The sequence below is a fragment of the Melanostigma gelatinosum genome (assembly GCF_949748355.1).
Source record: "Melanostigma gelatinosum genome assembly, chromosome: 1".
In the NCBI taxonomy this organism is placed as follows: domain Eukaryota; kingdom Metazoa; phylum Chordata; class Actinopteri; order Perciformes; family Zoarcidae; genus Melanostigma; species Melanostigma gelatinosum.
In genome coordinates, this window is record NC_136634.1 from 16,703,298 (window position 1) to 16,721,314 (window position 18,017).

At 43.2% G+C, this 18,017-nt stretch overlaps 1 protein-coding gene across 1 annotated transcript in view; it reads right to left on the bottom strand.

Moving 5' to 3' along the window:
• Positions 1-405: 405 nt before the first annotated feature.
• abtb2b (ankyrin repeat and BTB (POZ) domain containing 2b) overlaps positions 406-18,017 on the bottom strand; it is a 42,757-nt gene continuing 25,145 nt past the window's right edge. The window contains exons 2-17 of the mRNA XM_079280326.1: positions 16,547-16,696; positions 12,998-13,208; positions 7,479-7,631; positions 6,774-6,939; positions 6,499-6,588; positions 6,278-6,379; positions 5,898-5,994; positions 4,891-5,026; positions 4,140-4,417; positions 3,870-4,048; positions 3,661-3,766; positions 3,132-3,234; positions 2,926-3,013; positions 2,686-2,754; positions 1,900-2,013; positions 406-1,575 (exon numbers count right to left, since the gene is read on the bottom strand). Of these exons, the coding sequence (XP_079136452.1) occupies positions 1,342-1,575; positions 1,900-2,013; positions 2,686-2,754; positions 2,926-3,013; positions 3,132-3,234; positions 3,661-3,766; positions 3,870-4,048; positions 4,140-4,417; positions 4,891-5,026; positions 5,898-5,994; positions 6,278-6,379; positions 6,499-6,588; positions 6,774-6,939; positions 7,479-7,631; positions 12,998-13,208; positions 16,547-16,696 (2,276 nt within the window). The 3' untranslated portion in view covers positions 406-1,341. The remainder of the gene's footprint in view (positions 1,576-1,899; positions 2,014-2,685; positions 2,755-2,925; positions 3,014-3,131; positions 3,235-3,660; positions 3,767-3,869; positions 4,049-4,139; positions 4,418-4,890; positions 5,027-5,897; positions 5,995-6,277; positions 6,380-6,498; positions 6,589-6,773; positions 6,940-7,478; positions 7,632-12,997; positions 13,209-16,546; positions 16,697-18,017) is intronic.

The window sequence follows — 18,017 nt, forward strand, 5'->3', positions numbered from 1 at the left end:
AAATTTATGATTTCATTTTAGTTAAAGGTTAAGTGAGATCAGTTCTCACTGTATATGTGTCTTAATTATATAATGTGCTGTGTAATTTAGGGATCAGATTCTTCTTTCAAACACTATGACATGGAGGTATAAAGCAATATGAATGCTGAACTTATACATTCCAGCCTTATAAATACATTTTAACCTTATGAATGTGCTTATGATGACCTTGAAATAAAATGTTACCAAAGGTGTTTCATTTCATCTTTTCTTATTGCAAATATAATGACTTTTATTCTGTAGATCTTTGCATTTGCAAGTCTGAGTCGTACTGGATTTCAGGTAAGTCTACACAAACCCACACAACAGATGGCAGTGAAATATTTGGAATAGTGTGTACCAGTAAAACTGACCAAGCTTGTTTACCGGTTTTATTACAATGTTCAGCATTAAAACAGACTTAATGTATTCAAAATCCCATGTTGGACATTGCTGCTGTACCTGTGTAGAAGCATTAAACCTCGGCATCAAGCATTAAGCTTAATTAACTGTTAGAGTGTACCTGGAAAAACAACAGCTACACAAAAGCAACTTTTCATCAATAATATTAATAATTTGCTTGGATTAAAATCAAAATAAAAAGGAAACACCCCATTAAATACTCATCTTTTTCTCTCGTTAAATAGAAAATGTCCATCCCACTCTTAAGTGTTTTGTTTCGCCGATAACTTTAAAAAAATAGAAAATAAAAATACATTTGTTCAGCCAAAGTTCAGACCAATACTGGAGGCACCAAGTCTACCTCTGCACTCCCACTCTGCATCATTAGTCGAAACAGGACAAAGCCAAAAGTCCAGCATGGCTGCCCCACTTGATTCAGTCTATTTGTCACATAGCTTCAGTCAGAACCAGGCGGGTGCCCTGGATCCCAATCCTCCAATGAAATGGTTTATTTTGCCAGTTTTGTCCAGTAGAGGGCAGCAGTGTTTCATAATTCAGAGTTCCCACCTGTTACATCCATCTGTTGCTTCTCGGCTAAGCTTCCAGAGCCTTGGAAAAAACATCACATTGACCAGTTTTCTTCATCATGAACATGCTGTACACTGCAATAAATTCAAGATGGAGTGCCTGGCAGAAAATATGAAATGCTGAATTGTCCACAGAGCGTCTAACTGCTACCGAATAACTCACTGATCTGTGTCCCAGTGTCACATCACTATGAAAGTTGCTTGTCACCAGAGATAAGATCAGGTGTCACTAAGAAAACATCGGTACTCAAACCATTTAAACAGCGTCTTTAACATCTGATCCTGTATCAGTGATAAGATGAAACTTCAACATCCTTATTTCTGTCTTCTTTCCTCAGACTCGGGAGGTGACGCAGAGAGAGCGTAGTCGTTGAGCCAGGGTGGCCTCCAGCTCCTCAAGGAGTGATTCTCCCCGGGTGTGAAGCAGCGAAGAAGTGGAGTTGTTCCCTTGTCGGGCCGCGGGGGGTCCCAACAGCAGGCCCCTGAAGCCCTCTTTCTCCACTAGAGCAGGCATCTGCTGCAAGAAGTAACCTTCACAGAATGAGCTCAGTTCCAATGAACCATGGGCCTGGGAAAAGAGAGGACAACGTTATGTGTCTGCCTCATTGTAAAGTGTCAACCGTGCTGCTTTCCAGTGTAGAATTCAGGACATTTATCATGTAACATGGTCTTTTGTGCCATCAATCGAATTGTCCCGGTTTATGTGTGAAATTAGAATTCTCTCACTTATTATACTGAATAAAGTTTTTTAATGAAAGATCTTTTTTTCATTTTAACATAAAACATTTCCCTTCCGTGAGTCACCATAGTTGAAGAGGCATATAGAGCTGCTGTATAATACAGTTGGCTATTCGAATAGTTCACATAATGGGTGTCTGTGTGTGTGTGTCACCTTGGCTGTTTTGTAGATGCTGACTGCATTATCCAGGTTGATGAGCTGAGAGCAGATGAGTTCACAGTGTCTTTGTAGCACCCCCAGCCGGAACAGACTAGCAGCAGACATCAACTGCAGGATGAATCACAAGCAAATGTCTTAAAAGTGATACAGCAGTAAAAGACAAGTCAGTTAGTTTGGGCTGTAATTTGGTTACTTGCTTATTTATAAAGACATATAAACACTGATTACGAATATTCAACAGTCTCCAAATGATCAAAACCACATATCTGTAAATGATGGTTACGGATGAAATCATACAATTTGTCAAACATTCGTGACCGACAGTAAATAGTGTTGCTGTGCAGACAAGCGGATTTACAACGCAACAGACTGACTATTGTAATGGATTGTAATTGCAGTGTGTTCTAAACAGGGTTGGCATTTTTTGGGGTTGTACCCACATGGATGAATGTGGTTAAAGGCATCAGATAAATAAATGTAATCTGATGGTTTAACTGGGGATTTGCGTCATCACAAAATAAACATTGCATATGCACCACATTTAAGGGATTTACAAAACATTCATGAGGTGTCACTGTGTATATAGTACATTGCAGAAAAACAGTGTGAAGAGGCAGAGCTGGGCAGGAAGCTGCTGTTGTGTGTCCCATATACACACACACACGTGTCCCATGCATGTTATAGTACATGTATAACTGAAGAAACCTGGGATTTCTAACAAGTAAAAGTTTCATACAACTACTCAGATAGCCGGTATTGTATCTGTTGAGTGATTCTCACCTCCAGCAAATCAGGCACAACAGTTTTCAGCGACTCTGTTCCTCCACAGTACAGGTATGACATCATCATCTGTAGAGAGGTCAAAGGCCTTATTTAGAAAACAGTACCGTAGTTGAACTAAATAATGTGCATGTTTTGTCATATGCAGTACATCTATCTCCAGTTCAGTCCATCAATATTGTGTCTCACACACACAAAAAAATAAATACTTTGGGTCGTGTTTTTGAGTATATTTGTTACCTGGAAAATGTTGTACTTGATGTCACTAATCTCAATCTTCTTGTTGGGGCTTCCATCTGGTCCACAGCATGCCAGCAGAGACTTGAATCTAAAAGAACACAAACATCTTTGTCAAAACCCTCTGGGATTTCTCTTCTTTTTTCTTTAAATGCTCACCGTCTTCAAGTATGTATCATTCTGTCCGGTGGGAACTTGTCTGGACTCACCTGTCAGAAGCTGTGATCAGCAGGACTCTGTGGCCATAGAACGGTTTCCCTTCCACCACAAACGTCACATCTGACATCTCCTGGTTATTCAGGAAATGAGGGTCTGTGGGAAAACAGATAAATGCCTTCTTACAACTCCATTCCCAGCCCGTCTGACCACCGGTCCAATATTACACTGACCCCTATTAAGGTCTTGAATGTAGGTGAATTGTGATTGTGTCAAGGGCCTCACACCTGGCATACAGTATGAATGGAAAGGTGTATCAAGCTAACCATTTGTGATAAGATTTTGCCTTTTCACTCATGTTACTGTATCTCTAGAAAAGTATTACTTCAAATACTAATTTGCACTGAGATATAGATTTTAAAACCTCGTCCAATTAGTTTGGCATCAGCTTAACCCATGTATGTGGGACATACCCACATATTACAGAATCGGCGACGCAATCCTGGAATGAGGTCGTAGGTATTGCGAATGCAGAGCATTATGGTGCAAACAAATATCTATTTAAAACCATAGTTTTCTTACCCAACTGTGCTGAAAGAGTTGCCTTCATCCCAGGGATGGCTGGAAGAGGTGCTGGGCCAAAACAGTGACTAAAAATAATCGCCAGCTGTTGTAGAATGGCATCATTCTGGAGGAAAGGGGGGCAAGAAGAAGGGGATTAATATCACACATCTGAACTTAATCTCTTGCTGAAATCATGAAGACAAGACAAGCAGACACTTTGGTGGTACCTTGGTGGTACGTAAGATGTTGAACATCAGGGGCAGGCCTATGGTGACCAGCTCCTCGCAGTAGTCCTCTTCTTTGATGGTGGTGAACTCTCTGAGGAGTGAGAGGGTGACTCCTGCCCTGGACTGCTGTTGGGCACATCGCAGAGATTCCAGCCACACATGTAGTTTCCATGGTACACCTACGTCAGAAGAAAAAAGAAATGTTTGGTTTTCAAGGTAAGTTAACATTTGAATAGTAAGAAAATCCTCTTCTTGACATCTGATCGGTACCCATAGCTCGTAGCTCCATGGTGACATCCAGGTAGCCGTGCTCCGCGCTGTAGTAGCTGGCCTCCTGCAGAGCCTTCATCCTGGCCTTGCAGAGCCTCGCCATGGCCACCTCTGGCTGGGCCCCGGGGCCAGAGGAAGGGGTGGGGAGGGGGGAGAGAGGGAGGAAAGGGCAGATACCGGCCTCCTCACCCTCCACCCCCTCAGCTAAGATCTCCTCCAGAGACAGGACATCCTCTTTGACTTGCTGGGGCTGAGTCAGTAGCTTTCTCAGCACGTTTCTGACAAGATAAACGGGAGGAAGAAGTGGGAAGGAAAGCATGAAAACATGTCCAAACTGCAACACACACATCCATTTCTGTGACCCTGTACCCTCCTCTCTGATTACATAATCTGTCACCCTCACTGTGGAATGTGAAGTGTTGAGTCTACATGGTGTTCACACGTACACACAGTGAACAGGTGGAGAGGTTTACGCTTCCAGTTGGTGTTTAGAGACAGATGGACTCTGAATAGAAGGAGGCCCTGAATTCACATTTGTTTTATACTCTGAAACTATCAAGGTCTGCCATTTAACCACATGATAAAAGGGATGAATCTCTCCGCAAAGCACAAACGCAGACTTAGGTCAAGTATGACAGCGTGCTGACTGATTTAACGTTATTTCCGTGTTTCTTTCTTTTCTGCAGCTGAGAGGCCAAGAGCATCTGTTGACGACATGCCCTTTTCAGATCAGATTGAGAGACGCACATACCTGTGTCCATGTGCGGCAGCATGACTGAAGCAGTTCATGTCTTCATAGAGGGATGACGTAAGGGCATTTCCATCGTGGGTCTTGGATAAGGGGTCTGCACCTCGTGCCAGGAGCAAACTAACCATCTCATAGTTTCCTGTGAAACATATAAACAAGTCAATTACATACAGATTCATCTCCTCAATACATTTAAATGGGATATATTGTACCAGCACCAACCACCAACATCTTTGCTGTTTGCAAAGACATACGTTTAGTAATCTATTCTGCTTGTGTATTTTTCCCACTGGTGCAGTCTACTTTGAATTTTTCAATCGCCAACATATCGCCCCACAATTGCTAACATTCTTTATGGTTTAATTTTGAGTGTTTGTGTTTTCATTGCTTATTTTGTAATTTATCAGTGCACTTATACTCTAGATGTCTTCTTTCTGGCTTTATTGCACTTACTGTTGCAACGACTGTATTTGACCACAGGGACAAATTAAGATTTATCATACTTTATTGAGCATTTGAAACAAACAAACCCATTCATATTAGGCACTATTTACACGCCGTCATTGCTGCTATGTAGAGCATGCGTCTCTTTTACTACAGCTATGTGTGGCTCTTAGATGATCCCACAGAGGAATGCTGCCCAGAGGCTTCTGAACAACCACAGGCAGCGCTCTTCTGCTCTCACTTCGCCTTCATTTACCCTCTCATCTCCTTGCTCCTCCAGCCAATGCACCATTCACAACTCGATCCTGCGCTTCTGTTGCTGGTCTTTTGGAAAACTAGCAATAAGTTTAAGATAAGTTAAAAGAGTTATTATTCGTGGCTCATTCATTCATCTCCACACGTCTCCCTTCTACAGACTTTTCGCCCGTATAATTTAGTAGCAAGTAGTAATTTACCCACCATGAATCAGATCATCACACAGTCTGACAATGCTCTAAAATCAGCTGTGACTTGTGTTGTACTATGTGCACGTGTGCTTTCATGTGTACATGCATGTGTTTGCCCACCTGCTGCTGAAGCCAGCTGCAATGGGGTGTCTGCATTACTCTCCTGCCCATTGCGGACTGCGGCCCCCTCAACGTTGGCCCCTGCATCCAACAGGAGCTGGAGACACACACCACATCTGTTACACTGTGCAATGTTTGACATCCTGTAACTCACTTATGGCCTTGGCCTCTGACCTCAAATTTGTCACTCAACTTTATAAAGTATAACATTACAATCACAGTTCGCTCTGGACAGTGTAGGACAACCCATGCCTATTAAGCAGGTTAATTCTCCTCGAGTAAAAAGTACACCATTCATGCCGCATGTCAAATTCAGGGTTCACACACTAGCTACATGTGGTGGGGGCTACTACATGCGTGTGTGTGTGTGTGTTTCCAACCTGCACTACGGATATGTGTCCATGCAGCACAGCGAAGGTGAGGGCTGCCCAGTGTCGACTATCAGGATGCACAGAGGGGTGCTTTGGGGAGCATGGTGGAACCTGGCAGCACACGACAAATTGGTGTTACACACCAACATCGAGATCATACTCCGACATGTAGAAATTCACTCAAAGTGCAACGTTTAAATACATGTGTACACGTGTTGAAGTATATTTACCGCCACGTCAAGGTTGGCCCCGGCATCGATCAACATCTGGACTAAAGCCTCGTCTCCAGCTGCGCAGGCATACATCAGTGGGGTCATGCCCTGAGTGACGAACAGCAAGGAGGGCAATGGACACATGAAAAAAGGAGAAACAAATACATGAAGTGCTGCCTAAAAAATGAACTATGAATAGGAGTACATATGGATGTTGCAATATTCCCCTCAACACACGTCAGACATAAAAACACATTCATACCGCTGTACACAAACAGACAGATGTTCAGTACCTGGTCGTCCATGCTGTTGACCCCATCTGGCCCCAGCAAACCGATCGCTTGGCCAATGAGATCCGTGCGTCCACAGTTGAGCATCCGAAAACCCAAGTCTAGGTGGAACTTGTCTGTGGCGGCTTTGGAGTCCAGACGCTTGAAGGAGCTGAAGCAACATTCAGGCCTGATGGAGACGGAGACACAAAGAAAGAATAAGATAATAAAATGAACAGCTCACCTTCAGATGGTGAGAGGTAACTAGCAGAGTCTGAGAAGACGCACTAAAAACGATTAAACAGACATTGAGAGCTACAAGAGTTTGTTTCAACCATGTGGCTCATTGAACATATGTATCCGATGATTTGTTTGACAGTAATGTATCTACTGTATACAGTGTGTAATTATTTGTCAGCGAGAACCAATTGAAAAACAGGCCTTTAGTGCATCGGTTACAGGAAACACACAACAATGTCTGAGCAATTAAGTTTTGTTTCTTTTGAACTAACGATTATGACCTCATCAACATACAAGGACGACATGACACTGGTGTCAGGAACTCTAAGATGAGGTATTGTCTGAAGGCATTGGTAAGCTTTAGTTCATATTCTTTATTTATTACAGATACTCAGACAGTGCTGCAGTACAACCCTGGCGAGTATATATATATATATATATATATATATATATATGTGTGTGTGTGTGTGTGTGTGTGTTCTCATTTACTTCAGCTGTCTCGGTTCACAGTCCAGTCCTGGAAGGAGCAGCCTGGCAGTTTGTCTGACATCATCACTATCCACCAATAGACTCTTGCGATGCTCAGCATGAACTATGGCCACTCTCATCCACTCCATCAGAGGTGGCAGCAACAGGAATGGCCTGTAAAAAGAAAATAGGAATAATAAAATAATAAAAATAGGAGTACTTCCCCATACCCTGACCAGTCCACAGTGAGTCACATTTAAACACACACACACACACACACACACACACACACACACACACACACACACACACACACACACACACACACACACACACACACACACACACACACACACACACACACACACACACACACACACACACACACACTATAAGACACTGTACTAAGCTGCTTTCCTTGTCTGTGAGATGTGCTGGGAGATGATAACAGAACTGTGACTTTATTTGTGCTGTGGTTTGATAAAGAAAATACTGCAGTGGCTTCCGAATAATCCGCCTATTTTTAAAGCAGCTTTAGCAGAATAAACTACCAAGGGAAGATGAATAAAGGTTCAGCACTCCGGCATTGTTAGAGATGATTTCTAGCAAAGAGAGAACCAAGTGAAACTAAAAAGACGAGGAAAGGATTCAAATAGAAACGATAGACACGATTGACCTGATCCTGAGGAAACAATTATTTATTGTTACATTGTTCGCGGAGAAGCAGTGGAGTAAACATGAGTCGAGAGGTAAAAGAGAGCAGAACATAAGGTCTGCTGTGGTGTTTCTGAATGTGGCATTCTGAACATCATCTGGCTCTCTCTTTCTTTCTTTCTTTCTTGATCATCCTCATCTCTCAACTTATCTTCTAAAACCCTTTAGAAACCACTGGTGATATGGCTATCTGCAACGCCACTCATTTCGTCTTGTACGTGCCTTTCTCTCACCGCATGTGCCTGTGAACAATGACCCGTTATTGTTGCTTTGCTTTTGATCCTATGGAGCCTCAGCCAGAGTGTGTTTGAACACTGCCTCTGTGTTATCAAGAGATACCAAGCAGCCTTTTCTCCTGCTGTGGTGTTATTCTTAGCGGTGGCTTCACCTTTGTTCCGAGGAAACGCAAACATTTCCAATGCATATCATGAATACAGATGAGGGCAAAAGCATGAGCAGGACACATATAGCCCTACTGCGCCTGCTATAGGTATTGTAGTTACTGTTAATGAGCATTGGGAGCCCTGCAGTGCCATTTATTCTCCTCACTGTGTTCACTTCAAGTAGCTCCCTGCGGTTTTTAATAGATAAGCTCCTTCTGTTCAACAGCAATCCCTCTCATTCATCAGTGCTTTGTTAATAATGTATATTGTCACTTTACTAAAGGGGATGTTCTCCTTTTTATCTAAAGGTTTCAGAACGTGAATGTCAGACTTTTGAATACCTCCCTCAATTTAACATTTAAATGAATTTAATAACAACATAACAACCAAATATGTGAACTTTTCCTAACTTAACATCGCTAATTAAAGCTGTTGTTGGGTAGTGGTTAGTAAAGCAGATGTGATGACAAATAAAACATGTTTTTACATATTTCATCACTAACAATGGTCTGTGTTAGTTGACCTTTAATAACTGCATTGCAGACATGACTGCTTTATAATTAAGGCCTTAAAATAACTTGTAATCTAAATTGTTCAGACATTTAGGAGCCCGCAGATGCCCTGCTGTCCCCTGTTTCTGTCTATTTTATCTTCTAGCTATTGTGTCAAATGTTGTTTCAGTACTTTATCAGTGATGAGTCAAGAGGAGGGACCCTGCCGTCACTCAGGCGAGACGGCTAACAAGCAGACAAGGGACTGATGGGATGGAGGAGGAGTAGGAGGGAGATGTTAACTGGGTTAGATAGGTGCATATAAGGAGGCTTTGACTGTGTGGAAAAAGGCTGGGAGGCAAGTGGGTTATGTCATAATGAAGAGGTGGGGGGGGGGGGTTGGTTGGCAGTTTGGAGATGTGCTGCGGGGTGTAGAGTGATAAGAAGGTCCTGTTTCTGGAGGGGCAGCTGGCTGCTGAATCAATGTTATACTCCCCTGAATGGGCTGAATGGGTGTGTGAGTCTGTTTCATTCGTGTGTGCATTTGTGCTCGTGTCTCTGTCTGTCTTCTTGAATGCCACAAGGCCTCCACCCAGCTATTTTACTGCACGCACGCTGCACATGCACTAATCCAGAATTAAATCAGCTCCAATCAACCGCATCAAGCTTTTAACACTCAGCGCTTATTGATCCATCAGAGACATTTTCCCTGCCCTTAACTCCATCAATCAGCATTTCACAGCCTGTGTTTCAGTGAAACGACAGAATGCATAATAACCACGGTGCTTCCTTTCATAAATACTGGTTTCCAGTGAATTCTTTCAGCTGCAGTTTTAAACCAATTGAACTTTAAAGTTGTGCGAGTGTGTGGTAGGGTGTGTGTGTGTAGTACAGGATATACACAAAAATGTGCATCAACACAAATCAGCTGAGGCCATATGTAGATACACCTTTGCCAGTGGCCCACAACTGCATACAGATGGAGCATGTCTGCACAAACACCCACGCAGCTCTGGCCTCTATCCCATAAGTCATCCCTCCTTCTTTCCTCAAAACCCTTCTCCCTCTATCTGAAGCCCTCCCCCCCCCCCATACACCTCCCATCTGACCTGTGTGTCTGAGTTATGCTCCTCAGCCTGAAACACAAACTTTAGCTTCGTCTGAGAGTCGGTGCAACATCAAAGCTGAGCCTCCTGTTAACTCTGAAACTAGATAGCACTTCTGGCTAGCCTGCTGACCCGACATGCAAAGGCTGCACACTGAGAACAGCGGGATGTAGACACACACACACACACACACACACACACACATGTGTACATATAACCGTTAGCTCTGATTCATGGCGCCGTTCTCTCCATCACCTGGCTGGTCGTAAATAGACAGACAGCCCAAATTGTGGTCAGGTGTGTTTGAACCCTTACCTTTCCAAAATGAAACGCAAAGGCTTTCCTCCCCAGGTGGCAACATCACATACGCTACACTGGCCCCATATGTCCAATGTGTCCTGTATCTCGGGAGCCACTGTGATTGAGTTCACGTTTAAGAAACTGAGAGCAGGTCTTAAAGCAGACCCCATCGTGCGGTGCAGCGGGTCAAGGTTAACCACTGATCTAGAGTCAGATTACTCTCATAATGGCTCCATAAGGGGGGCGGGGGGTGTATCAGTGCTTGTAAGCTCCACTGGCTACTTCTTATCACAGTAACACATCTATCCATTAGTGCTCCCTTTCATCCGCCGAAGGATGTGGAAGGGTCGGGGTGGTCTGTTCAGCAGAGTTTGTAGAGCTGGTTTTGGGTGGAGAGACTAGTGATTCCACCATTAAATTGATTGGTTAATAACTTTCAGCACTAATAAAAGTTATTTTTTCCGTGGCTTAAAGAGTGTGCGAATGCAGAACTAAGCAGACACAGACATTGATGTTTGAACCTCTCACTCTTAACGCAGGCGAACACTCCAATACAACATGATCTGTAACAAGCACAACTAAGCAGCAGGTTTAAAGGATGATAGGAAAACGTGCGTCTCGCGTAGTCTGGAGGATTCTGCAGTAAGGCTCTCACCAGGCTCTCACCAGGCTCCCTATGTTTGATGATGTGGCCCACACAGATTTGGCGGTTTTGGGTTTCCACCAAAGATTTCATGAAGCTTTCAATAGAGGGTGAGCCAGAGCGATTGAGAGGCCCATTGTAGGAGAGCAATCTGTATCATTACCAGGCACCCACATAGTAATCACTAGCAGGTTTCCCCTGCTCTACTCTACCACCTGAGTCTGTCATGCATTTACAGACACGCCACACAGTCACACAGAGAAGCATGTAGGCAACTCAGTAGATGTCTAGAAAGACAAAGAGAAAGTCACAGATGTTTCCAAGTATAGAGTACAACAGGGTGATAAATCATTTCATCCTGCACACATAAACCAGGCTGATATACAGCCAGCATTAAAGACATCAAGAAACAGCCAGGATAGTGAAAAGAGGGGCACGTATTTGCTGTTCTGTTCCCTTTGATGCTAATGAGGAGCTCACTCACGCTGTGTCTGTTCATTATTAAATGTATAGGAGCCAAATGGCTCTGAGTGTATAGACGTGTGTGTGTGCGTGTGTGTGTGTGTGTGTGTGAGAGAGAGTGTGTGTGTGTTTAGGTAAGATATTTGGCTGATTTCATCGCAAAAACTTTTACGGAAGTATGATGATCTCACAGATGTCATGTCCTCATCGTAACCCAACAATCACAAACGCATGAATTTCTAGAGGTTAAAACAATTTACCAGAGCAAACTGAAACACACACTTAAGTGGGAGCTGCAACCCATTTGTATGCTTGAGTGCCACCTTTAGACAGGCCTCCCTACATGTGTTTAAACGTGTAATTAACCTTCACACAGAGGAACACTTTCCACTGACATCTTTAACATATGGTTGCTCTGGAACACATACATGTGCTTTCTGTTCTGTGAGACCAGGGCCCAGATGTGTGGGCAGACTGCAAGTACTTTTCTCTCACACACAAGTGAGAGTAATAATCTGACAGCACATTATCGTTCACATTTATTTGACCTGCAGCTGAATATCACCATTACTAGTGATAACATGCTGTTACGCAGCAAAGTATTTCGTCAGTTCATTTCAGAGGAAAAGGGACATGACTCAGTTCAGTGTTACTCATTGCTTTCTGTGGAAACCCAGCAACATGAAAAACTATTTCCTGAGCTGTATTTTAGGCCAAGAATTAGCCAATATTCAAAATAATCAGGTTTACTGCTTACGCCAAGACATTGGAATAGAATACAAATGTGTATACTGCTCTGCAGGCAGGCTGTCCAAATACTGTCAACCAGAAAACAAAAGAAGGATGACCATAGTTGTTCTCCAAAGACAACCCAAAGAAGACCTGAGGAGACCCTAACACAATTACAGACCATTAGCACCTCTTGAAAACCCCTTAAATCACCAGTCTGCAGCCTAATTCACACTCTAAAGGTGCAATGAACCCTTCAATCAGACTAACATTAACACCTGGAGTCTCTTGCTCGCCTGTAATTTACATACACTTCAATGAGCAGAGGGCAATGGAATCAGGAACGGCTAAGAAAGAAAGGCGGTGTGTGAAAAAGCTGTTCACTTGATTAGAACCTGTTTGTTAATTTCCGAGGCTGGACGTTGGTGTGTTTGAGTTTGTGTATTTGCAATGTGCGCTGCCATTAATCACATCGCTGTCAACCTGATGAAGCTAATCAAATCCTGTCTAATTTCAGATGTGATCAGGAAATCAAAGCATAAAATGCATGAAAGGAAAATCAAGAATACAATGAAACCTATTATCTGAGGGTGTATCCACAGCTGAAATGCGGGGATAAAAAAGAACTGCCTAAGATTAGATCAGTTATTTCACTGTGATACACTTTGGAGAGCATCTAAACCGCTCTTGTCCGGACATGCATGACTCCCACCTCTCCTTGCTGAGGGCCATGCGTGGGGGATCTAAGTTGGGATTCTCCATGGACTCCATTTGTGGGCAGCGCAGGAAGTAGTAAAGGGTGTGGAGGGCGTCCGGCGACCAGGACACGGGCTGCTGGGGACGGGCGTGGCGGGCTGGACTCAGTCCTAGACGCACTGAGCTCAGGCGCTGCATGTGGTGCATTGCACGCGACACCAAGTCACCTGGAACAAAGGACATAAGAGAAAGACGGGAGGTCGATGGTTTAGTAGATATTTGTTCTCAGAAATACACGACGCTTGTTCATTTCATTGACTCAGTTCTTCTTAATACAGTATCAGAGAACACTGTGGGCCAAATGACACATAAATAAAACTACAACAAGAGTAGTTACTTAGTGCCCAGTATAAACCCTGTGGGCTCCTAATCCAACGGGATTTTCCCTTTTCCTAAACCACGCCCACCTTCACTGTCATTACTCTCGCTCCATGTCTCTAGTGGTATTTGCCATTAGCAGTCTTATTATCAGTAAGCACAGCCAGACGGCCAGTCTAAACAGCCATTCATCTTTAATCATTGAAGGAGTTAATGGGCTTAACAGACAGTTGACCACAGGCTCTAACGAACCGTTCAACTGTTTCTGTGTTGACGTGTTTCAATCACTGCACTCAGCCTGGATAGGTGGGAGTCAGTCACATGATTAAAAAGAAGCTCTGTGCTGAAGTCTTAAATCTGTCTCGACTACCGCTTGGTGTGAAAACACTGCCGTGCCGAGATAAAGACATACGAAATATGCAGCTTATCAAGAGGATTCATCCACCCACACGGTGAGCTAAGTGGACAACCCCGTGCACTTGGATGAAGGCCAATTCAGATTACTGGATGTACAGTGTAATATGTGAGGAATTTATCAACCTCAGAAGACATTAATAGACCCACAAAACACACAAAAAAGAGGGCGTAGGGCTGCAAGGAGTAGAGCTTGTAGCTTGTAGCACGGTGGAGAGACAAAATATCAGTTGTCACAGGGAGGGGATGTGGGGGGGGGGGGCAGAGAGAGACAGTGTGAGGGAAGGAGGCCAGCTTGAATTTGGGATTGTGTAACACTCATTTAACATAATTACCCCTGGTTCATTTCTAACCAGATTACCGTGAGTGAGAGGCTGCCAGGGGGCTACGGCTGGTGAGTCCAGCAGTGTGTATGTGTGCGTGTGTGTGTGTGTGTGTGTGTGTGTGTCGATATTAAAGGGTTTGGGGTACTTCGCGGGGGGTTAGTTTGGAGCGGCGTTCCCAAAACAGACCCCACTTCAAGCTGAAGGGCCTCCTTTGTGTTAACCACCACCAGCAGTCCCTCCAGGAGGTCTCCGAGGAATTCTTGCCCAAGATGGAGAGCCTCTCCCTGGCTTTCCAGCCCATATTGTGCCCCGAGGCTAAACTACACTCCAGGGATCAGAAGGATATGAAATCCTTCATTCTTAGATTACAGCTTGTATTGGAAATCTTTGTGGAAGCCTGGAAGTAAAAAACTGTGACATGCCTGCTTTTTCAACACATATTGACTAAATAAGCCTCTTAGGTCAAAGTTGCAAGATAATTAAATGTTTTAAATAATAAGATAATTCGAAGATGTTGACTGTACTGTCAATTCAGTACAAACCTGTTGACACAGGTTTTTGTCTTGGACTCTGTGTGACCCCAGATCGCCAATTGGCTTTACAGGCTTTAGCACAAAGCTCATACAATTTGGGTTGGCCCAATCCTGATTTTTAATATTTCCCTTACTTAACTGGATGTACTCATAGTTTCCCATATCTGGTGAAGCCCACCACAGAGCTGAAAATGAAACATTTAAACTTGTACGAACACAAATTTCAGAGCCAGTCTCATGCTTGCACTACATTTCCAACAGTTTTTTCACATTAAGCTGAAATGTCCAGTACCCTGCCATCCATGATCCAGTATGTTAATGCATGCTGTGTGTTCCTGTGTATGTCCAAGCCCAGTCTAGAGATCCAACAGGACTGAGTAGCTTAGCACAGATGCTCCTGTGTCTGCCTGGTCTCTTTGGGCTCAGATCAGAGTGCCAAACCCTCTGTGTTTTTGTTGTGTGTATGGGTATCGGTGAATACATCCCTGTGTGTGTGTGTGTGTGTGTTTGTAGGCGCGAGTGAGTCTGAAGGATGCCAGCCCTGCCCAGAACAGCCCAGCTTCACACCACCAGAGAGATGTGGCACAAAGAGACCACTGAGCAAGTGAGAGAAAGAGTGTGCCTGTGTTTGGGAGTGTGTGTGCACTTTCTTAACGCCTCACTAACGACGGCCGTGTATGAACGTGGCCTTGTACCGGAGGAACAAATGGCAGAGTGTTAGCTCATTTGGAGAAGGAAACTTATCCTCACCCCCACCCAACACTAATCTCTCTCTCCCTCCTCCTCTCTCGCTGCACTGACAACCCAACTCTTCACCTTCACTACCTTTCCATCATTTCCCTTCACCCCCCCCCTCCCCTCCCCTCCACACAACCCTGCTTTAGCAAATATGCACTCCATCCTTAAACCTAATCCCCCGCCTCTTACCTTTCCCACCTCCTTCTCTTCAATCTCTTTCTACTCGTGTCTTTTTCTCACTTTTTAATGATCTGATTCCAGCTCTCCATCATCTGCCCATTCCAGCAGAGCCTCCAGTTTAAACAAACCATACGTACAGTAGAGTACAGTATGACTGTGTGCATGTGTGTCTGCATGCTGCTCTGTTTACCAACCATGCGTATGAAACATGGTCATTTAGAACCGGCAATATTTATCCCAGGGAGGTCCCTCACCTCTCAACAGATTTACAGTAGACCCAATTTATGTATAGGACTGAAAAATAGGTTGAGGGATGTGGAAAAAATCATCCAAAATGAAAAGATATTTCATTTTCTACCCTGCAATAAACACACTACTGTGTCACTGTACCAAATAAAATATATCTACTGCCCAAAATTCAAACCAAAGTTTCTAAACGAACATATTTCTTCGTAAAGATAATCTTCCCGTGTTAACTAACTTGACTGAGTTTGAAACAGATTCAGATAGTTTGTGTTGACAATGATGCACACTGCCTACCACTGACAGACAAAAAGCAATCAGAGGCATTATCACTTTACTCTCCAGAGCTCCACGTGTAGATAAACTATTTATTGGCTTCATTTTAAAAGAGCACACATTACATGGCGTTCACAGTAAAGCACACGCTGGGGCTTATCACATTAGCTCTGCTTGGCGCTTGGCTCTCTGAAATAACAGCCGTTTTGGCAGAAGAAAGTGTTCCTGTCTTCCAGAGCCAGTGTAGGAATAACAAAGTACTGTATGTTGAGAACGTGTTCAGAATATGGTCAAATATTTCAAAACAATATGACAATTAGTTTATTATTTCTGCGATAACAAGAATGTTTTATAGCTTCACTGTTGTTCCTTTATGATTGTTAAAAGAGCTCATCGGAATTTAACAGATTAAACATGAAATTTGCTGCTATAAAGTAGATCCAGGACCACACGCTAGTCTGAGCTACGCGTACTCACTGAGTTCAGAGATGCTGCCCACACAGGTAGCCAGCAGGGACTGTTCCAGCGTCCTCAGCTCCAGCTGGGCATAGGCATCTTCCCTGCTGTCCACCGACGTCTGCTGGTTCTCTGTGTAGGGACTGAAATGGGCCGGGAGAGACAAAACCCCTACGGAGACAAAAACAGAGAGAATGGCGTTCATGATTAACACGATAAGTTGCTGCTGCACGCAGGCCAACATAACTTCAGCAGCATCCATCCACACTGCTTCTGCAGAAGTCCCAAAACTATTGCCAGTGGTATTTACACAGTGCGTTTGTAATCCTGGCAACATGTAACCCACACCGCTGAGGGCAAATAAACACACGAGGGAACATGAGCCTTGCTCTGGAAACATTCAGAGTGCACAGTGACATCAGGCTAATACAAACAACACAAATTCACACTGCATCAGAAGCAGGCCAGGAATATCAAGAGAGACTAAGATCACATTAACAAATCTCTTTATTTCCCTTTAAAAATCACAAGCATTACACAACGTATACAACACGCACTGTACACGGTTGATGTTTACCCGCATTATCTGCATGCCGGATGTTATAGACTAGTAGATTCATGATAGTTACAGCTGATATGACTCAAGTGACATAGGAACACTTTGGTGTGGGTTCATAGGAGACATTTAGGATGTCGTCAATCAACAGAGTGCTGACAGGGTCAAAGAACACCAGAAGCCCAGGACCCTAACCACCCCTGACCTTTATTACACTAACACACACACACACACACAGATGACAAACAAACAAATGTGCTCATGAAAGAAGGATGACTTTTGATTTGATTTGTATAGAAAAAACATCCTTCGCTAACACATTGCAGTACAATGTTGTACGGATGATTTTTAAGTCTTGGCTCTGGATGGGAGGACTTTGATGAACTGGATGTAAATGCTTAAAAACGAAATTGAAATGAGTTTAAAGGAGGTGAAAGGATCATCTTACAGTTATAGTTACTTAGTTGTTTTTCAGGGAATCTGATAAAATGAAGTTAAATCAAACTATCTTCTTAATCCGATTACTCTGTATGCATGCATGTAAATATATAGTCCGTGTTTTGCTGAAAATATTTATACATTTTTTACTCTATAGTTTCACTTGGAACTGTTCTATTCATTTTTAACGAATGTTCTTAATTAAATAGGAATATATATTATATAAATATAGTACTTTCCATTCGTTGAGTATTTAATTCACACAGGAGTATCGTAAAATAGCCTTTACCATGTGGTTATTTCATATAGACCTTTTATTTATTGAATTAACAAACCATGCTTTATCGTGGTATATATTGTTATCGAGATATGAAATGACCTTTTCTTGTGATAGAAGATATTTGTCTTTTCTACCTACAGTAGAAGCAATGAAAGACATCCTTTTTATGTCTAGAGTCTATCAAACCTATCTACCAGACAATGCATGATGTTCAGGAG